Source organism: Pelmatolapia mariae, linkage group LG16_19 (genome assembly GCF_036321145.2).
Source record: "Pelmatolapia mariae isolate MD_Pm_ZW linkage group LG16_19, Pm_UMD_F_2, whole genome shotgun sequence".
In the NCBI taxonomy this organism is placed as follows: Eukaryota; Metazoa; Chordata; class Actinopteri; order Cichliformes; family Cichlidae; genus Pelmatolapia; species Pelmatolapia mariae.
Window position 1 is genome coordinate 45244653 of NC_086241.1, and position 23664 is coordinate 45268316.

General features: G+C 39.7%; 1 protein-coding gene across 1 annotated transcript in view; it reads right to left on the minus strand.

Moving 5' to 3' along the window:
• mark3a (MAP/microtubule affinity-regulating kinase 3a) overlaps window positions 1–22557 on the minus strand; it is a 48950-nt gene extending 26393 nt beyond the window's left edge. The window contains exons 1-5 of the mRNA XM_063496938.1: window positions 21932–22557; window positions 16863–17048; window positions 15900–15953; window positions 5690–5738; window positions 4038–4103 (exon numbers count right to left, since the gene is read on the minus strand). Of these exons, the coding sequence (XP_063353008.1) occupies window positions 4038–4103; window positions 5690–5738; window positions 15900–15953; window positions 16863–17048; window positions 21932–21982 (406 nt within the window). The 5' untranslated portion in view covers window positions 21983–22557. The remainder of the gene's footprint in view (window positions 1–4037; window positions 4104–5689; window positions 5739–15899; window positions 15954–16862; window positions 17049–21931) is intronic.
• Window positions 22558–23664: the final 1107 nt, after the last annotated feature.

The window sequence follows — 23664 nt, forward strand, 5'->3', positions numbered from 1 at the left end:
ATACTCGGGTGATAGGAAAAAGAGAAAGAGAGAAAAACAAAAAAACAAACAGAAAAAAACCCTCCCCCACTTCTCTTGAATCCTCAAAACCCTTCCGCTCTCTCGGCGCTGACCTGCAGAGGCGGACATAGTGTGCGATTCTGTACTTATAAGCATCAATTCATCAGTGCTCTCTGACTCAACCGCTAAAGACAGAATGAGCGTGCTGAAACTCTGCATGTCAGAGGTAAATGGCATGTTGTATGTTGTACATAAAGATGAGCTCCGGAAACAAAATTGGAAAGTACCAAGAAAATTCACAAAATACATCAATGTTCGCATTAATAAAAACTGCATGGAGAACAAAATTATAATTTTGTTGTCTTAAATGAATTTGAGGCACAAGACTGTAAGGCTTCTTAAATTTTGCCATCACTTTTCTGCATTATCAAATAATCCTGGGGCAACTTATCAAGTCGGACTGAGCCACAGTTAGAAAAGAAGAACAGAATGAACTTGTCACTTTGTCATTCAGCACATACAGTTAACCGAATCACTGCTGAATGAAATTTACTAATAAATCTAAAAAAGAATCTAGGATATATACATGTAAGAATATAAGAGAAATTAGCTGTATACATTATGGAAAAAATGTACAAAATATCAGGACATAATGAAATTGCACTGCCCTAAATACACAGTTACGTGTGCATATATACTGGGGTGGGCAGTTTGGTTAGTTATTACACGCCACCTCTTTGTACCGAGTTTTCTGCTCTTAAACATCAAAACATCACACACCAACATACTGCCAATGGTAACACTAATATTCTGACACTAAGCAGGTATTCCATCATGATAACATTAGTTAAGCTGCACTTTTTTTTGAGCAACCTGACAGGGTCACCTTAAGATCCTGCTTGACTTCTGAGAAAAATCAATGACAAACTGAAACAAGTATTAGATTTACGTCATTAAGAACTAATGCAATTGGCCAGTGATCAGAGTTCCCATCTCAGTGATAATGTGATTTGGTCCCCAACAAGCATTTCTTCACAATTTGTCGTCTCTGCTCAGCTCAGCAGTCCAATAATGAACAGCTCAAGCAATCGATGGAAAGATGTGGCATGACATGACATGAAATGAGAATTCAGAAAAAGAAAATTTTCCCCTGCTGAAGACTTCCAAGAGAAAACTCTTTGGTGGAAAGAAGCTGGGGGTCTTACAGCTACATAAATCTCAAGTTGGAGGGTAGGCATAATTTATTGTAGCTGTTGCGTGCTCCCCTTTACTCCTCTTCATTTACTGCAGCACAAAACCCAACAACCAAATGGCACCTCTTTCACAAGCTGCCTCAAGCAGACTGGAAGAGAAACCCTCAGCTATCCTGTGACAAAGGCACCCACAGGCAAATGTATTTGGGTGTTATCAGTGTTCACAAAAGTATGTATTGAAGGATTGTTTCAAGGCTCTGAGTGACAGTTTGTACGCCCTAAAAGGTAGTATGATTGAGACTTTGATAAAGTAAGGCAAGAGGAACTGTGGCAGCCGACCGTGTGAACAAGACCATAATCCCAAATTCACCTACAGAAACATTTTAATCTCCTTTCTTCTTGATAAATCTTGTTCACTAAGGTTTTTTTCTGTTGTCTTCGCTGAAGCTGATGTAAGAGCAAGTTAGTCTTAGCTTTTAAAGGATGCTTATCCAACAAAGTCATTTATCAAGTGAACAACTGAAACCAGACAAACTAATGTTTACTTTAGTGGAAGACAAAATGTTCAAATCTCAAACATGCAACACTGTAGGAACTTTTTTTTCCCCCCTTTCAGACATGCAGTGTCCCACAGAGCTGATGGTAGCTGACCAACATGTTTTTCCTGCTCTGACTCGTCTCCTGTGTGTTTAGTGGATTTGTTCAGTTTCTGCATGGATTAATACTTATGTCACTATGTTTCAGCTTTTGGGGAGTAGCTTTAAACTTTACATTCCTTTTCATATGTACTGCATGTGGGATACAAATGTCTCAGAATGTGGTGATAGTTTCCTGAGAGCTTTCATATAAGCATTTTGTAATTTTGGTAATGAGTATAAAAGAATGTGTTTGAACTCTACATCTAATTAACTTATGTTTAACTTTAAATTGGTAGTTTTTTATAAATTATAGTAAGATTTCTGAGAATAAAAATATGTCAATGCCTATCATACAGCACTGCACAAAAGTCTTGAGTCACTGCTCATTTCTTTACATTGTGGTAGGAAAATAGGTTCATTGCGTTAATAAAACATGCAAACATTTATAACAGAGTTTGTACAATTCCAATGTGCTCGAAAGCGAATATTTGGTGTAAACACCTTTAATCTTCAGTACAGCTTGAACTCTCTTAGGCAGCTTTCTTATCAAGTAGTGTTCAGGAATAGTTCTCCAGGCTTCTTGAAGGACATTCAAAGCTCTACTTTAGATGTTGGCTGCCTTTTGTTGTGTTCTCTCAGGATGATGCCACTCTTCTTCAATAATGTTGCTTTTCTGGCTCTGGGGAGGCCAATCCATGACTGATCGTGTCCCACTGTGTGTTTTTCTATCCAGGTGTGCTTTTACTGCACTGGCAGAGCGCTTATGACCACCAATCAGATGCTTTCCAGATGGCACTATGTGGTGGATTAAAGTCAGACAGTATTCTTCTGAATTCATAATTACATCAATTTTACAAGATCCTTAACACCACTGGCTGAAATGCAGTCCCAAATCATAACACAGCCTCCGCTGTGTTTTATATACATTTTTATGACAAAAAAGGCACAATGCACACCATGCCGAGATATGCCACATTTATCTGATAGCTCTATTTTATGCTGATCCAACTGTGTTATGATTGTCATTTTTCATAGATTCAGCAAAAGAGTGTTTTGGTGACAGGCTGCTAGTAACAAAGTGCCTAAAAATAAAAGACCTATAGAAAGCTTAGAGAACTATTCCTCAAGACCACCTTTAAAACAAATTACAAAAAAAGTCCTTGGAAGCAAAATATATAGACATGAATGAGGGTTCAAGACTTTCGCACATTACTGTATACTTAGTGCAGAAGTCAGGTTAAAGCTCAGGCTATGGTATAAAACTGTTGAGCTCTTTGTACAAGTAATCTTGCCCTTTTTTTCCTTTCAGGTACAAGTGCAGTTTGCAGGTGATATGCTGCTCCAAAGATATATTAATTATTAACATGCACATTTATCACATTTGGCGTTAATAAATTATTCTTGGGAGCAGCACAGAGAGCAGATTTCTACTAACTATATGTGGTCTTGAGTGCAGCAGCTGTTAGTGGAGTTGTTTTTCAAATTATTTTGAGTTTTTCTTTTTTTTTTTTTTTTTCTCATGGGGGTCTAGGAAATTCTTAAAGTTCTTGGGATTATAAAACCATAACATTTGTTTAAAACCAAGCTTTATTATATAATTATATTTACTAAATGGCTGCCTAGGGGTGTAATAGTACATGGTTCTTATTTACTTCCATTTTGAAGATTCGTTCAAATCTGACCAGTTCGAAGTATAAAATAAATTACACCAACCGTAACAAACTCTTAATCAACTTGAAAGAATCCATTAAAACCAGAACTGCAATGTCAGCTTAAACACAGCACAAAGTCACAGGGCCTCGCACTTTCTTCGCTATCACAGAGAAACTTTATTGGAATTGCCGGTGGACAAAGTGAGTGGGGGCTTGTTGCTTGTGTTCAGCGTGAGCACCACATGGCGACCAGTCGACTGACCCGTAGAGTGTGAGCGCAGAACTTGCAAGTTCTGGCATTTCCATTTCACCATGTTGTGAGTTAAAGTGTCGTGCACAATAAAAACCACACAGCATCTGCCAGCTGTCAAGACAGAACCTCGACTTCAGGCAAATATCATCCAGGGTTCGAGCACGGCAACATAAAAGGACTTCTGCAGCCAAACTCTTACACCAAATGTTGCACTTACATCTACTGTTACAATCCTAATGGTTGTAATTCACAAGTTTGACATGTTGGGAATACTTTGCTAACCACTGTATCTATGTCTCACCTCCACTGGCGTACTCCATTACCAGGTAGAGCGTCCTCTCGGTCTCAATAACTTCAAAAAGCTTGACTGCAGGAGGGAGGGAAAGAGAGAGAGAGAGAGAGAGAGAGGAATTATAAATTCAATTATGTCAAAAGACGAGAGAGATCCAGACAGAGGCAGTAATGAATTCATGCTCATGAACACGGAAAAATTGTTTCCAAACACACACCCCGAGTGAGTCGAAGAAAAAGTGAAGTCACGTGGAACTGTGAGTGTCGTGACCATGTAAGCACATCATAGTTGAGCTGAGCAGCACTTGGTATTTACTGTACAGTCCAAATTCTTTTTTTCCTTTCCTTTTTTCCCCTCCCTTCCTTCTTTTACTGCAGTAGCTCACCGATATAAAGGATTGTGTGATGAGCAGCTGAGAGCTGCACTGCTAAATATAGACAAGGTGGGATGAAAAACAAAGGGAATGCGGGAGGGGAGAGGGAGTTTATGGGATGGTGATAGCATTTACTATCACTCTGATAATTACTATTATATTTTTGTAGAGGAACTCAAGCAGAGAGGACATGGGGGAAAAAAACAAAACAACAACAACAAAAAACCAAACAAACAGGAAATGCACCGTGGCAGACTTCTCTAATGTGTTTTATAACAAATAAATGTGTCAGATTTTACTAGTATATACTTATATGGTCATAGTACATATAAGTGCACTTTCATGCCTAGAAACATTACCAGAGTTGAGGGGAATACAAAAAAACGAGAGGAAGGGAAAAAAAGAAATCCAAAAACTTAAGAAATTTTCCCCCATTAAAAATCATCTGCTACACTGGCAACATCTGTATTTCCTCTAAAACGTACATATAAATAAAGTCATCATCAATAGGACTTTTGGTAAGCTTTATAATACCTGAGGATAAAATATTTTTCTTACATTTTTTTGGAATAATTCATGAAGATAAAATATAATATTAATTATTCATTTCAGCACAAAAGCTTTCCTGTGGCTACACATTCCACATTCAGGCGCTCCACAGCTAAGGTTTGTTTGTAATGTAGGTTCCTTGTTGTTGCTGTGGTTTGGCGTTTGTTGGCATTTTTGGCTCTCGCAGACGACTCAGTGTTTCCAGCATTCGTTATGGCTCAAAGCAGCATGCGCTCCCTTGTTTACCGATCATACTCAGATTCCAAAACAAAGCAGGACGAACGGTCCTCCAGTTTCAGCCTCAATTACCGGCAGTTAACAACAGATGAAGGTAGTAAAGTCTGTATGTCATCTGGGACAGCTTCCTGTTTTATAGTTTCTCTTTCACAAGCATTTTATAAAATGCCAAGAATGCAGGCTTCGACCTTATTACCGAAAATGTTTCTGGTACTTTAGATGGCTTGTTACATGTATGCTACAAATCCATCTGCTCAAAAATCTGACTTCTTTTATGTTTCAGTTCATGTAGAAGTAAAAAGTTTAACGAGTCATATTAAGTTAGATAGATACTTTATTGATCCTACAAGGGAAATTAAAGCAATGACAAAATGCATAGCAGAAACTTGTTGTTTCATGTCCACCAACAGAAGGTCAAAAGGTTGAACCTGCATGTCATTCATCCTCGTCATTATAAAGCTCATATACTTAAAATTCTTATTTTTAAACAAGATGCACTTACCTATATTGGGATGATTCAAGATCTTCATTATTCTAACTTCTCTGAAGAGCTGAAAATTAGAAAAATTCAGAGTTTAGATTTCAGCATACAGACAGCAAATAGTCCACTGAGCAACTAACCACATTATTCAACCTCAGAAGATAAAAACCACAATAATAAAAGCTGCTGTATGTCTTTGAGCACTGAGCACTTTCACGAGGGAGTCAGCATGAAGTCAGACTATCCCAGTGGACTGTATGAGTTAACCTGTCCCTTTTCTTCATGACAAAACAACTGCAAAGCAAAGAAAACAAAGGCTTGATGTCAAAGTGTTTCAGTGCAAATGCTTTTTTTAAGAAATATTTTTAGATAGCAGGCTTCAGACATGCCATGTCATTACACAGGAGGAGGAGATAAACACATTCTGAATAAACTTTGAAAAACATTTGCAATGTTTTTCCTCGGCTGATTGCTTTGGGGAGGCAGGAGGTTTTACATGAACCAATCAAAACCTTCCATGCAACCTGTCCAACTGCAGTCACAGACTGCTTGTCTTACTTCAGAGAGCATAGCACTTGTTTGGGAGCGTTTGCTACACTTACAGTAGGCTAATGAGTTCTCAACAACACAAGCCATCTTGTCTTCTACCTGTCTTTACTCAACGTTATGCTGTGTGCAATGCTCCACCCCCCCGACACACACACACACACACACACACACACACACACACACACACACACACACACACACACACACACACACACACACACACACACACACACACACACACACACGACAACAGCATTAGAGTTAGATCATGAGGACAAACTACTGCCACTACATGATTATCAGGAGATGCCCAAACATATTTGAGCATAGGTTTAAGTAGGGATGGGTACCGGTGTCCGGTGCCATGATGGCACCGGTTCTGACATAAACGGTAGTAACCAGACCGAAAAGCAGCGCACATTTCGGTGCTTTTTTTTTTTTTTTTTTCCTGAGCCAATTCTAGCCAATCATTTTACGTTTCCGAGGATAGTAGGTGGGCCCAGGTACGTACGTTCTTTTAGAGCAAAGCTACAGATTAAAAATGCCCAAGACGAAGCGGTCAAAAGTCTGGCTGTACTTCACAGCAAAAGATGCAAACTCGGCTGCCTGCAACAAGTGCTTTAAGGTGATACTGTGATACTGTCAAAGGAGGTAACACCTCGAATCCAATGAAACACCTGGCGGCGCATAGCATTTTTTTTAAAGCCGAGAAATGCACCGTATTTGATAGCTTGCTGCAAGACCTCACACCGAGCACATCTACTGGGGGTGTGGTGCCTGTTATCGGACCTGGAGTTAGCAACATCCCCCAAAAACTCGAAGAGTAGAGTCCTGGCCCCTAGCCCTGTCAGCGTAGCAGAAATGATGACGGATGATGATGGCAGCAGCAGCCGTTCTTCTCTGTGTGAGTAGCTTAATGTTGTTCGTGTGTAATTTACGTTGAGTAGGCTAACCACGTTATTAAATTAATGCATGTAAGGTGAACTAGCAAACACCGTCGTAGTTACATGCGGCTGTCTTCTTGTTTGATGGCAGATACTCCCTTCACCCTGGCCAAAAAGGCTAAAATGACCAAAGAAAAAGTGGAAAACAGTTAAACATGAGAGGTTTTTGGACCAATTTTGTGTTTTTTCCATTGTTTAAGCACTGCTTCCAGCCAAGAGTGATACCATATATGCCCTATAGCTGCAGAAAAGGCTAACATTGTTATCTTTTTACAAAAAAAAACCAAACAGCTAAACATGAAAGGTTTTTGGACCAATTTTGTGTTCTCCATTCTTTAAGCACCGGTTTGAGCACCGTTTAAGCACCAGCACCGTTTCAAAAGTACCGGTTTGGCACCGGTATCGGATAAAACCTAAACGATACCCATCCCTAGGTTTAAGAGATGTGGCTCACTGGTTTTGTTCATATAGTGAGGGGGGGCTCCGAAAGCCCCCCAAAACTATGCATTAATACATTTTTAAGAACACATTGTCAAAATGTGTGACCATTCTTAATATATTAAGACTTTTTAAAACTATTAATAACACTGCTTTCCTGAGTCCTAACATGGCATTTCAGGCTCTGGTCTCTACTAAACATCCTCAGCATATTTGTCAAAGAAATGTGATCATTATGTCACGGCTGCTGACACAGTGACAGGATTACAGGAAATTCTGCAACATAGTGGTGGTTTCAGAGCCACTGACGGGCAAAGGTAATCTAAACTAAGTTCAACATGTGGTGTCAGATCTCCATCCCTCAAAAAAGGAAGACACTTAGCTGACACGCTTCCTCATTATGCTTCAGAGTGATCAGACAAGGAGATCTTTAGTGGCCAAAAATCCTTTTTAGTGTTTCGCTTTAGGAGGCATAAAGAGCACCACATGGGATTTATTATCGAGCTGCTGTAAACTACACCTCACTTTCTTCTCTTCCATAAAAATATAAAACAAGGTATCAATCTTTCATGAGGCAGGAGAAGTCCCAATGTGCTGGTTAGCTTGCTGACAAACAGATCTTGGACAGCCCGAAAACACAAAAAGTCTTCAATCAAATGAAGAAGTACATGTTTCGGGAAAGATTTATCCACTGAGTTTAGATTTTTTGGCTAAAAAGTGGAAACCTATAAAACATTTATCACATAAAACTGTCATCTTTTCCATAAATGAAGAAATGTTTCAGCAGCACTATAAAGGATCCTTTATAGCATCACTTTTGCTGAAAGTGCAGCTAAAATGTCTGAGTTAATAAATTTGTCTGAAATTGCACATTTCCCATATTTACCCTTTGACTACTGAACTGTTCTGTTGTTTCTCCTGCCAAGTCTGAAATATCACAAACTGTGACAAGTTAAATGTTTAAAGCTGTAGCACCAGTGTTTGTCCATAAGAAGGGTGATATTTACACTGTTAATCTTATCTGCTGATCAATAAATCAAACTTCAGCAAAATTTGACTGAAAAAAAATGTTTCAGCAGTATCTTACTGAAACGATCAATTGCTTCTTCTTCGTGGCTTTGACTCATTTGTCTCTAAAGTTTCGTCTGTTTGCTCAGCAGAGGGGGGAAACGACTGCAGTAAAACGATCAGGCGATCTCAGCGACAGACAAAGGGTCACAGACTGATTCAAACTCACAGATCCACCTGGACAGCCTGATAACACTTTCTGTCCTGAACCCTGGACTGCTGCTGTCTGCCTGACATGCAAACAGATGGTTAGAAATAGCGAGTGTTGTGTTCATAATCAGTATGTATACAACAATTCCCTTTGCATCTAGTACTCTTCCGATCTCCACCTTTTTTCCTTGTGTAACATCCACAGAGCCAACAGTCAGCTCAAAAATTCAGAGAGGCAATGAAACATGAAATATGAACCAGGAAGTCCAGTTTGAAAACTGTAAGGTGGCAAAACATGGTGCACTGTATCAATGACACCTATTGCATAGTTACCCATAGCAGCAGAAATTGTGACTGTAAAAATACATCATTCAGTCATTACAGTTTCTGCCAAAGATGATCATTTCTGCATCACAAGTCTAATATTTATCCAGTTGTTGAATAATTGGCTATTCTGATTATTAATCCTCTTAGTTCACAGAAAATGTAAACGCTCCGAGTACGGCTTTGTTAGAACTTCCCCTACAAGATTTTCTTGGTTTTCCTTTCATATCTTGGATAATAAGATCTGAAATATTAATCAAGGTTACTCACAGGTGACTACATAGTAGGTTCACTAATTATTTACATCTAAAAGGATTCACTCTCTTTTTTGTCAGATTTCAGAAAGAATACATTCTATTATCAACTCCGCATCCCCTATACTTAAAAAAAAAGAGAAAAAAAAAAGATTAACAGTAATTTTAAATATTCAGATCATGTAGAGAATTCCAGCCGTGGGCAGTTGTTAACTTGGATAATAAATTTCATGTAATTCTTTGCTCAGAGACAACTGAAGGGACAATTATGAACTCCAGTTAGTGAGGCCTTAAGGAGTTTTTTATTTTTTGAGAAGCCCCCCCAAAAATAAAAAAAAATAAAAAGAAAGACAGAAAAAAAAAAAACTGATCCAGGAATTTTCTGGCCTCTGACAAAGATGAGGAGAGGAAGAGGAGCACTGGAGTGAGCTTGAGGTCTCCTCACTGTCATTACACCCTGCTCTGCCCGTCATTATACTCAAAATACTCTCCTGAGCTCTCTGAAAGTACAGGGGAATAAATCTAAGCTGGTTTTCTGTGTGACAGTGGAAACCTCTTCACTGCAGCTCAGAGAGGAACTCTCTTTCCTTCTTACTGAAGAGAAGCTGCTGCAGCTTCGAACAACCTCATCAGTGACAGAGAAGCATCTCAATTTATCTTTTCATCTGTGTAACTTTGTGAAGACTTCGGTACAAACTGTGCTGTCCTATATAACATATACAAGCCTTCTGAAACTTGGGTGGGTTCTAAACACAACACGCCAACAAGTACACGGGAATACTTTGTCAGGTATGTTACGCAGTAAACAGAATTAGTGGAAAAACTCTGGAGAGACGGGGCTGATTCACCACATAATACAGCTATTAGGTCGAAGACTCAAACCTGCTGGTGATCCAGTCATACCGCTGCAATAATGCACAGCTGTCCTGATTACGCAATCCATCTTATGATCGATACAAGGAACCTTTAGGCCACATGACACACAGTTCGAGGGTGAAGTCACACCTAAAACTAGTTTTTGTCAGACTACATTTTTAGTTGCTGCATTTTTCTGTTTAGATTGAAACGGCCTCAATTAAAACAGATCTGAGGCCTGTAAACAAAATCTCACGGGTGCTACATTAGATCATTTACTGGATGTTTTCTTTATAAACTCTCATCCCACCAGGTTAGACGCTTTGAGCTGAGTCATATCAAATCAGATTACAGCCCCTGCAACTTCAGCTAAGAACGATGGATGTCTGTGCACTTTTTGCAGTAATCGACCCCGGCTGTTTACTTCAGCTAAGAGAAAATATATCCCGACGGCAGTTTTCCTTTACTGTGTTTTGTTAAGTTCACCTCCTCAGTGGGCTTATTTTGTCCCTCCAAAGCTCCACCGTTATTGTTCTCATCCGGGCAAACAAATCAACCTGAAAGAATAACACTATGGTTCAAATTAATGGCTACTATCACACCATGTTTATGAGATTCAGAGAAGTCACCAGTGGTAAAAACAAACTTGAACGCTGGCTTCTCCAATTCTCTTTCCTTAGTCTCCATATAAAAGAAGGATGTAACAAACCAGTGGCTTATGTTGCGGTGGCTAAGTGCCATTTTAAAGATTTAAAGTCAGCATTTTGGTCGTCACCACGTTGGTTCCTGGAGCCACGTGTGACCATATTTGGACATGAGTGTATAGTGTTAGGTTATTATTAAAATGAGCTGCATCTGTAGATGAAGTTTGGATCTACAAAAAATGGTTGATAAGTCTAGCTTCGCCCTTAAAACTACGTTTTAACATGGGAGTCTTTTGGTTCAATTTTGGAGCTACTTTTGAAAAACTTTATGTTTTACTTTTTGTTTCCATTTTAAATGGTAAATGGCCTGTATTTGTATAGCGCTTTTACTTAGTCCCTATGGACCCCAAAGCGCTTTACACTACATTCAGTCATTCACCCATTCACACACACATTCACACACTGGTGATGGCAAGCTACATTGTAGCCACAGCTGCCCTGGGGCGCACTGACAGAGGCGAGGCTGCCGGACACTGGCGCCACCGGGCCCTCTGACCACCACCAGTAGGCAACGGGTGAAGTGTCTTGCCCAAGGACAAGACCGGAACCGGCAACCTTCCGATTACAAGACGAACTGCCAACTCTTGAGCCACGATCGCCCCATTTTAACAGCTCCCAACATCTAAAACTATGTAAACGCTTAAGTGACTAAGATAGTTTTCTTGACGATTGAAAACCAACAAATAAAACAATACTAAGAAAAAACTTTTTTCCCAGTAACTTTTTGAAGGCACTTCTTTCTCTTAAAAAATGAAATTTCTTACTTTTTTGATATTATAAGGTTTTGTTGTCAGTGTTTTATGTGAACCAGTTTGATTCATACATTTGGCTCAAATTCTTTAACATCCAACTGATTCTTCTTCAGTGGCAGTAACTAAGTCTTACTGACAGCTCAGGAAAAATTTCATGGAAAAAACGTCATGTTAAAAGCTTTTAATAACAATCCTCCAACCACTCAAGGCAAAAACAAACCTGACACTGGACGTTGTCACAGACTAAGCTTCTTACCAACACTGTTTACATTTAATCAAGACTTCCAAGCATCATACTCCCACCCTGACCCCTGACAAGGATAACAAGACCACCACAGCAGGTTGAATCAGGACAGAAAGACAAGAACAGAGCGGGAAGCTGGAAGCAGTTTGCCAGGAGCCGGTGACAGATGTGAATGTCGACTCATCTCCGCCAAACTATTAAGAACAGAGGCTGAAAATAAACATTTAGGCTTCAGAGACGATACACCCCCTCCACCCCCACCGCTATCAGCCTCTCGCCAAGTCTTTCAGTTACATAAGAGGTCAGGACACAGCGGTGCTGGCTCTGATGCAGGTTGGCTGTTTCACCAGCACCAGCTCAAAGGTAAGACTTGTGCAAAGAAAAATAGAAGAGATCCAGACATTCAAAACCCATCTGAACCGAAAAACGTCATCACATTCACAAACTTGGAGCTGTGTGATGACAGTGGGCTGTTAAAATACTCAGAGATTCAGCTGGCATTTTTGGATATTTTTCTCATGATCAACAAAGCCAATGAAAAGACCCACCCCCTTTAATCTTCATCCAGGCTGTCTGTGGCTCTGTGCCCATTGGTTACTACTGCAGAAATAAACACTTAAAAAACACATAACATTACTCTAATAAGCAAGTCCACAAAAACCATAACAAATTACATTAAATAACACTCATTTTCACAACTAAAATGCATCTCTTTAGCAGTGGATTCATCTTTGTGGCATTTTGTAATGTCATCGATAACATGCTCTCACATTCAGGAACTTTATTTTTCAGTCTGTGTATTTGATTAAGTTATCGGATGTTGGCAGTTCTTGAAAGAAACTCACTTATGACTCATCTACTGAAAAGAAGGAGCTGCGAAATAAAACTGTCAAGGCATGCATTTAGAAAGCAATAAGCTAACTTCTGCTGCGACTACAGCACAGGTGATGAGGATGTAACAGTACTTTTAGATGGATAGTCTTCAGGTTCCTGTCAGATGGACCGAGTCAGTTGTGAGATTAATGATGATGCTCCATTTAAATCATCCTCTGGATTTTCAAAGAAATATCACTGTGAACTTTTACAGATACCTCCAACAGAGGTGCATTTTAAATGCAAATTTCTGGAGCAAAGTGCAACAGACCAGCTACAAAGTTGACACCATATTCTACTCTTTGTGATGTCCTTCTGTGCAAATGCAGGCACAGTGCAGGCCAGGGGTGGGCAACTCCAGGTCTCAAGGGCCGGTGTCCTGCAGGTTTTAGATGTGTCCTTCATCCAACACAGCTGATTTAAAAGGCTAAATTACCTCCTCAACATGTCTTGAAGTTCTCCAGAGGCCTGGTAATGAACTAATCATTTGATTCAGGTGTGTTGACCCAGGGTGAGATCTAAAACCTGCAGGAAACTGGCCCTTGAGGTCTGGAGTTGCCCACCCCTGGTGTAGGCAACAATCCAAACAAGTCAGGGTCATGTGCCTTTCCCACCCTTTTCCCAGCGTTGTTCCTTATAACATCAATATGATTTTTTTGTGTGATATAAAAGTGTTACAGTGAATATCATTACTATAGCAATGCCATGTAATTACACTCCCTACTGTACATGACCAGACAAGCCCAGGCATGTCTGACAGGAAGAGCTGGGCATCAGCCTAGGATGACTTTTAGCTCCTAAAAACGAACTACTTCAGCAACCTCCAGCAAAGCACAGTACTTATAATTAAAGTAAACAAATTAGTTGTGTAGTACTACACAACAGAGGATATTCTGGCCCTTATGAAAGCCAGATATATTTATTAAAAAAAACAAACAAACAAACAAAAAAAACAATAACACCTTGATGACACACACACTGGCCAGTGACATAAACATGTACCGCGTTTCTTAGTGCTCACCTAGATCCCTGCTCGCTTGCTGCCAAAGAAACAGCCATCTGTTTCTGTAGGTGGTGTTAAGTCTAATGATCCACTAGGTTTTACTGTTTTTTAAGGACTGATTAAAACAAACAAACAAACAAAAAAAAAATACAATAATTACCTTTTCAAAGCCCTCATCTTATGCAGTTGTGAGCTGGTTTACAAGTGTGGTTACAACACAGTGGCTTAGCTTAGCTTAAGGACCAAAAGGAGAAAACGGTTATCCTTGCACCTACAAGGCCTGCTCTGGCTCAATTAAATATATTCTAATTGTCTAATGCATAAAAAAAAAAAAAAAGAAAAAAAAAAAAAGAAAGGTCCTGTTAGCATAGAGTTGGCAGGAACCAGCATCTCCCCCATCCGCATTCTTTATGCTAAGCTTATCAGCTGTTATTGTATAAATGGCTGAGCTTCAAGTTTGCCAAAAGAGTTAGGTTAGGCTAAAAATGACTCCTTTAACAGGAGTGGTCCTCCTTATTATGAATCTTGCTGGATTCATTTCTCACGCAATTACTGCTCCAATTATCTAGGCCAAGTCAGGATTTCCTTTAACTCTAAATCTCAAAATCAACAACAAAAAAAAGAAGGGGGAAAAAACGAGAAAGTTAGCCTATAAATGGCATCAGGTGACAGGAATGAGAACATTTAATGTGTCAGTCATGAAAAGACTTTAAAAAGCCTTTAAATGTGGCTTCTTTTCCCAGCTTGTTCCAATTGCTTAAAATAAACAGTAAAAAAAATAAATAAATCTAAATCTCTTGTGGAACAGTAGGAAAAATAACTTGACAAGCACCTAAAAGAGTTTTTATTCTTGAGTGTGACAAAGCAGTAACCTAAAAACAACAAGGATTGCCAACAAAAGCCTCACGCTTTGTGTTTCTGTGAACAGCGCTGTCATGACTCAGTGTTTTTCTGTCAACGTAGTGTCACAGCCAACGCCAAAGGGCCCGGGCCTCTGAGATACAAAGGCCGCAATCAATGGAGCTTTGGAAAAACTGATGGAAAACCACTGGCCGACTGCTGAGAGGGATGAGGGAGAGAGGAGCCGAGCAGCAGGGTCCAGCTCAACATCAACACCCGACATCATAAGCGTCACCACCAGCTGCAGCCGCATTGCTCTGCTTCATCCCCTCTTATCTGTCTAACGATGGGGGGGGGAAAAAGAAAAAAGGGCCTCGGGAGCTGCAGCAGCAGAGTCGATATCGTTCCGACTTCCCCGAAACCACTTCCAGGCCCAGAGACAGAACCAAAACGCACGGCGGCACAGATCAAAACGACCACGCACACACATTTCTACTGCTAACGATTAGAAACAAAAAAGGAAAAGGAGAAACACTGCAACGGGCAGCTCACTCTCAACTCGCTGACTTCAAACTGTAAAGTTAGACTGCCATTCACTAAGCTGCAAAAAAAAAAAAAAAAAAAAAAAAAAGGCATTCACCCTCAGCCTGTGAAATTTGCATTTTAAAAAGAAAGCCCAATTCCTGATTTGGTTGATTTAACAAGGCAAACCAAACCGTGGCTCCCAAGTTGCATGACAACCGTGCAACATGAACTGGGAAAAGGTAGGGGGAGGAGAAAAAAAACAAAACCAAAAAAACCCAAAAAACTATGTTTGTTTCCAACAGATCAGGAAAACCACCATCTAAAAACCTTCAAATGGGACAAATCTACAACTATATCTTATAAGCCTGTTAAAACAGTTCCACTAAGAATGCTTTTCGAATTTGCTTGAAGAAAAGAAAACAAGCCTCAACAAACCATACAATCCCTTTTTAAAGGCCTCAGTCTGAAACGTGTATCAGGCAACTTGGAGCAAAGTGATCTTTACTGCAGCAAAAGCCTTATAACCTAATCATAAAAAGAAGCTCCTAATTCACCCCAGGAAGCTATGGAGAACGTAGCTCAGTCTCAGAATGCCCTGCTTCCCATTTACACAATTAATACGCAATCTGTTGTGCTTCATGAATTAGTAAATGAGTTCTGCCACATTATAACAGGAGAGAGAGAGAAAGGGAAGGAGGGGTAAATTACCTTCTGAAGGCTGTTTGGGTTCAGCTGTGTCTTGTCTATTATTTTAATTGCCACCTATAGAGAGGGAAAAAAATAGAAAGTTAGCTAAGTGGCAAATAATAGCAGAGGAGAAGTGTGGCACAGAGGAAGAGGAACATGGCACCGAAAACAAAAACCAAAAACGAGAAAGAAAAGAGCTGAGAAAAGGAACGTGATGCTGATGTTTTTCCCAACTGCCATTTTAAGACTTGAAAACAAAACAGGGAGGGTTATAAAATAGTTTCAACATCCTCTTTGAGTTAAAAATATGTCTAAATGCACCTGCCAAATTATTATCTACAGAACAGAGAGGACAAAAGGCAGCAGAGACGCTTCCTTTCCTTAAATGTCACAGGCTGCATTAAGAAGAAGCTTGCCCTTTCTCCTCATCAATTATGAACAAATCAAATGTTCAGCTGCTACACACTGCACTGAAAACAACCATTACTGCCTACAAGATTTACAGCGATGAATGGGTTGGTGTACGAAGCTGGTAGCACTGCTTTTATGTTCCAAATACCACAATAACATACACATTTATGAAAAATGCATTTAAAGGCTCTAAATTGTAAAAACTAAAGCTAAAAGCAGTATTATAAATCAGGATCAATCTCACTGAAAAACAGGCAAGCAAAATTACGAATCTGACCAGACATTCAATGTTAGTGCTTGACAGTTTGTGAGACACTTCCCCACACACACACACACACACACACACACACACAGGTCACCATCAAAGAGGAACTGAGATACAAATTAGGTGTGAGCTCAGCAAAGACATCCAGCTCCTTAACCGCAGAAATTAGTTGTTTCGCAGCGTGAGGGAGATGCAAACAGTGATAAAAGGCCTTCAGAGAAAAGTTTTTATCTGTAAAGCTTTGTATTATTTTGGATCCTTTCTTAAAGAGAGAGAACAAAAATAGTCAGCATCACTGTACATCTTACCTCTCTGCCTGTGAGCATGTGTCGGGCCAGTTTGACCTTGGCAAAGTTGCCCTTGCCAATGGTTTTGAGCAGCCGGTAGTTGCCTACGTGGGGCTGCTGCGGCTCCTCGGAGCTGCGGGCCGGACGCACGCCCGTCCGGCCTGAGCGTGTGCTGATCTCCTGACGGCCATTGCTGTGAGAGGTGTGCTGTGGAAAAGGCACAATGTTAGACAAGCACTGGCTGTTGAATGGCTCTTATGTGTTGCAACATCTACTTGTAATCAATGGTGACTCACGTTGACCTGCTGTGGCACCTCGGCTCAGCAGGAAAAAACACTACTGATATTTATAGTTCTGATGCACACAAAGAAAGTAAGCTTTTCTTCCAGTGGCCACAGATGACTGATAAACTCTGTGCTATCCCAGCAGTTTCAGAGTTTCATCAACCAAACATCCAAAAGTCCAAAAGTACAGATATGTATTTAGGATAATTAAATATCAGCTGAACAAGATCCAGCTAAATAATGTTAGTCAAATATTGTCCCACTAAATACTGTTTATATTGAAGAGACGTTAGAATCCATTAATCGCATTTTTCAAAAAAAGAAATCAATTTCAACTGTCACTGAAATGTGTAATATTATGGACCATGCACGAAGTCAAATGTGGATAATGCCAGCACCACTAACTGTCTCTCCTTACAGGTTTAAGTCCACATAACTGCACTGAACAGGTTTATGCATCACCATGTTTGAGTGCTTGCATGCTACGTTTATTCGAAAAGCCTATTTTCATTTTCTGGTTGCAGCAAACCTGCCTTCCCCCACATTTTTCCACTGGTGCAAACACCACTACTTGCTTTCCTTTTAGATGCTTCTTTAAACCAACTTAATTATTGCATTTTCTCCACAACTATGAAATATGAACATCATTATCACTTAAACTTTTTAAATAATGTCAATATGGATAGAATATATTGCAATCATAATTAGATTCATGTAAAGTTTGTAAATTGTGAGCATGACAAGGCTGTTAGTTATAATTTGGTATTAAGAGATGAACATAACAGTCACTTGGCTTCTTGTTTATGTGGCCAAGAATTTCAGGGCCACTTAATCAAGTCCTTGGACACAGATTTATTTGTTATTTTTTGGCAGGGGGCAAGGGGTAGAAGAAGCTGCTAAACTACCCATTAATTCACTGTTAGAAATATTGTTCCAATGCAGTGCTTTGTCACATGCTTACAGAATGTCCTTATCAATCAACTAAAACTGAAAAAAGTAGCATATCCTTTGATGGGCATAAAGATAAGGGTCTTTCTCATACACTGCTACCACAGCACCTGTGGTAGAAACTATAGAGAGGAATCTGCAAACCAACAAAGTCTCCTTGCAACTTCTTTTTAAAACAGTTTAAACAATATGCACACCAATATCTGGCGTTTTCTGCTAACTAGCTGAAGCTAACCCTTGATACCCTGATAAGTGTTCCTTTTTCTTGTCACTGCTTTCACCTGGTCAAAGTTTCATGTCAGGACTTTGAGGCTAGCAAAAGAGAGATGTCATGGAAAACACAGCACATGTGGGCGGGGGAAGGCAACAATGGTGGTTTCTACCGCTCAGTCTGCTGGCGATTACATACAACAATCACAAAGCTCTGCATATGCTCTGAGCGCAATCGATCAACTAGTCATTTAATTCCAGTCGACTTCTTTCTTTATACATTTTAATTCTAATAAATGTTTTTGGGTTGACAAGGTGCCATCTCAAACCTGCAAACTGCCACTTTAAAAACAGAAGTGAGGTGATGGAGAAACGTGCCTCTACACACATTTCCTGATTCTGTATGAGCACGCTGAGCTGTCGAGTACAAAGTGGAGAGGGGTTCACAGTGTTAGATAAAAAAGTGGTGATAAAACACAATAATGACATTAATTGCACAGAGATGGGACGTTCTCCTTGGTTAGAGGCTACACCAGATTACACATGCTGCAGCATCGTGATGTGTGCCCTGTAAGCATTAGGATTACAGGGCAAATTGTAAGTGTTCCACAGACAATTTATAGTATTAATGAAAAAGAAAATTAAAATTATTTTATTCACATTGCTCATTTTAAAGCAGAGCCACTGTATGTATCAAACAGACAATGTTATGACAGCAATTTAAAAAAAATTCTACAATACTTTTTAAACAAAATAATCTCATCAGAGTCTTGCAGGAATAAGTAATCACAGGCCACTTTATAAGGTATACTTGTGAAATCTAAAATAATTTAGCCAAATCGAAATTCTGCTTTTATAAAACGGTGACTTCCTTTGTTTTTGTTGAGATTGTCAGATAGATTAAACTTTGTTTTAATTATTCAGGTTGTAGTAGCATGTGGTGGTTAACTGGACTACACTGCACCAAGCTTTTAAGATTTTGCTACAGTAAAACTTTGGATAACCACATTTCTGCTCGGGATACTTCTGGAACGCAGCAAACAAACAGAAAACCTAACACACTCTCCCCCGCATCGTTATCATGTTATCAAAGAGAAACTGCACAGCCTTGTGATTTTGAGGTGGTGTACTCTGACAGCACAGCTGATAGATGGATCAATTCTTGGGTGCTGTGCCCAAAAACTGGAACAAAAATCTGGCAGATACTAAGTGTGGCCTCAGTATCGACCGCCTAACCAAAGCCTCATTAAGGGTAGCGATGCACTCTGCCCCACCCGGTTCTCCCCATCCCCTACAGTCCCTAACCTGGCTGACCCCATTCACTAAGCAGACAAAAGAAAGAGACACTGATAAAGTGGGAAATTAAACAGACCTGTAGTTGCTGCAAAATTAAGCATTTAAGAAACTGGGTACAGATTGCACCTCATATCAAGGCTAGGCAAGGTCAGTTAAAACTTAATTAACACTGCAGAGTATTAAAAAGTATCAGAGCAGTTACAACACGGCAAATCTCAATAAGAAACCCATAATTTGGTTATACATGTACAATGACAATAAAGTGCTATTCTATTCTAGTCTATAAGGTCACTTTAACAGCACAGACATACTTTTAAGTCACTACAGGAATATTTTAGGACTTCTACAGCGATAGCAGGGGAGATAAAAATACCATCAACTAGGATAAGGTCACTGTTGGATACCAGAGACAGACTGGGAAAAAATGCAGTGGAAACACTCAGATGTAGTTTTCATTATCTTTGAACCACACAGAAAACATCCACCTGTGTTACCATCGTGTTATTTTTCCAGCTAACAACTTGTAAGAATTAAAACAAGAATAACAACAACAAAAAGTCCCTTTTTATTGGTTACTCACAAAGCTGCGGTGTCTCCTGGCTGCCTGGGAGCCAGTCATGTTTCAACAGGAAAGCACTGCGCCCCGCTGACGATGCCCACAGAGATTCCCACAACACCAGATTTTTCCCAACTCAGAGCCCCGATAACCGCAGAGACACAGAGAGGGAGACAGCAGGAGGGGGAAGCCACTGATCCCAGTCAAGCCTGCGACAGGCAGACACACCCAAACCGGAAACCAGACGATAGGCTTTCATAATAAAGGCTTCCTGTCGGCTCCATTGTTGCCAACACGGAGGAAAACGCCAAAAACCGCCAGTATCGAACTTCGTATAAACCTTTAACGCTTCCAGAGCTGCCCCTAACACTTAATTTGATACTGATTAATCTTTTGCCAATCAACTTCAGCGCCTATGAAAATATTAGAAAAATGCCAATCACAGTACCACATAGCACAAATGATATGAAGTGTTGATTTCTCTGTCCACATATACAAATATTCAAAAGGTAAGGTCTTAGACACCCCCCCCCCCAAAAAAAATAAAAATAAATAAATAAATAAAATTATCAGCACTTTACAACAAAAAATGTTTTAAATTGCTGATTAATTCCCTTTTAATCCCTGTGATGTGAAATGAGCCCTTGTATTTACTGTTGCCTCTACTGATTTAGTATTTCAGTGCCTGCTGGTCAATAATACATCAACAGAATTCTCTGGCGTCTTATCACCCACATGCTTCTTTCGTGCAGTATAAGCCTCATCACCATCCGGCTCTCTGCTGCAACTCAGATGAGTCATAAGAATCTGGTGGTAATTCTTGCATATTTGTACCCATGGAATATGGGGGTAAATATGTGACAGAGAAAAAGCGCAGGGGAGATAAGTTGCAAAAGACCTCCAGGATACACACAGTCTTCCATAAAAAAATAAAATAAAATGAATAAATAAAAATAAAAACTTTGCAGCTAAAATATTCAGGACATGAAATTTTGTAGTAAAGATTTGATTTTCAGTGGAACAAGGCTTGAGGTCTATTAAAGAGTGCCTAAAAATTTCCACTATAGTCACTTCCACTTTAAAAAGGAGAGAACTATAGGTATACTTTTTTTAACAGCCCTTTGGTGATTTCTGTTTATTTAAATGTGCTATATAAATAAATTTGAAATTAACAAAAATAGCGGAGAGTCAAATTTACCAATTCCGCATATACATCATGCTCATTTTGCAGCTTTTATGATTAAGTCCGCTTAAGTTCTCCATTTTACTTCCATTCTAATTTTGAAAATCCCGACCGGAAGCTCAAATGACTATATTGTCACTGCCTTCACACCGGAGGTTCTGTTAGTCACGAGGGGCGGACTCACGAGGCCCTTATTTGGAAGCTGAACGGGTGAAACCTCTGAGTGACAGCTGGGGGAGCCAATAGACAGGCTGAAGACAAACTACTGTTGCCTGCCAGAACCAGCAAGCAAAGTACTGTAGTTTTGTTAACCGTTGGGCCTGAATATTCTTAGTACAGTCTAATTACCTACAGTCATATCGATACTTCTCACACACCAAAAAAAATACACATCAAGGCGCAAATAAAGCCCATTACTAACACTCATTAACAGAGGCGTGTTTGACGTAGAAGATATGCTTGTTTACGATTTACCAACCAAGTGTGAAACAACCATCTATCATCCGGTCTAACAAGGCAGCAAAAAGCTATTGAGGATCTACGTTTTTTGGCAATTCCGTGATATTTTTACATGTACTTAAAGAAAACCAAGAAAACAGCCCCTTCTACTTACACTTTCCGTCACCTTCTCGTTGACTGTAGGTAAAGGAGTTTTTGTTGACATCTTTTATTCCTTCTTCCTCAGCCAGTCGCCGTTTTAAGTCCAAAATACACACAGTCTTCAGCCCGACAGCCGAAGAATGAAATTATTGCTTTGCTTTTCGGCTCCCTCCGGAGAAACAGTCTCAGCATGGATCGTGACAATTTTCAAACGAGACCGGACGTGTTAGAGTCGAGCACCTGAACAGCTAGGGGCAGAAAAAACCCTCACTAAAGAGCATAATAATCCCGTTTACAGCATTTACACGGCGTGTACAAACCGTGCATGGCCTGTGCTAAACTCGGCAGGGAAACGAAATCAGTGTCCGTCTGTCCGTTTAGGTTTGAGTCACTGGAGCTAACTATAATAACGTTAAGGCGCTGTCGGTCGCCACTTCCAAAAATCGCCACAGGCTTTTCTTCCACAAAACCACTCTGTCTAGAACCGTGCCATGGCGTCGAGTGTCACCTCTGGATAATTCTCGTAGTGATTCAAAAGATTCGGGTAGCTGAAATACTCGCCGTCGGCTCGGTTTCTTCCATCTCCGGCGGCCCAAAGTGAAGCGGGTCTGTCTGTTTTAGGTGGGACCAAAATGGCTACTCAGCGGCTGGGCTGGATTATGCTGCCTTCATGGACACCAACCGAGCTCCGACATTAGAAATTATTTTAAAATGTCGGTCAACCGACCTAATAATGGCATTTCTTTGTTCGATTGGGTGATTCAGGAAAGATCAAAGAAAATATTTTTTCTCTTAGGAATAAGATTGAAGCTTTTGTGTGCAATATACACTACTTAACAACCTTAATAAAAAGTAAGAGATTGTCACAGGATTTAGCCTGCAATTAAATAATTTTTATTAATAAATATTTTGTTGATTATTTTCAGTCTCTCTGCAAAATTATGATTTGACCAACAGCAAAATGTATTAATTATGCTTATAAAACACATTACACAATATCCAGAGAATATTTCAGAGTATTACTATACAAAAACTTGATTTAACTTGATTTACTTGATTTAAAAAAATGTGTTTTCCAGTACTACAACTCAACTGTAGCAATCAGAAATTGCGCTACAAATACTAGTTGTTGTTGTTGTTGTTTTTAAAACCCCACATTATCTGAATTAAATTAAAACAATAACAGCGTGGGATAAAGTTATATAACAGCTACATTTATAAATGTTTCTGACGTGTTTGTGTGTGTGTGGTAGTTTAAAAACATTAGAATCAGTTTACATTCTACAAATAGACACATTACACATGGTAGGTGTTACTGCTTAGTTACATTTTTTGTAGGTCGGACTGGATGTTTCAAAACTAAAATGCGGAGGGATTTAGGGTTAAATGCCTTAGACAATAAGGAGTTATTTTTCTAAGCCTCGCTTATTTTCATGTTTGATTTCATACACTAAGACGACGCCAAGTTCCCCGTTTTGGGTTTAATGTCGAATTCAGAGATTTGTTAGTGATGGAATGTGGATATCTCATATCCGAAAGCACCTGAAGGCAGCACGACTGTGTCCAGTTTAACGGGTGGAGGAAGTGAGGAAACCGACTGACCTCAGTCCCACAGGACCACAAGTACAGAGAGGCCTGTCATCAGTCGGGAGGAAATGGGAATTTAGTGAGCTTCAAAGGAAAACAGTTGTGCGCCTTTGTCAAATATTAGCGAGACAGAAAAGAATATCAACACCATCCTTTTAT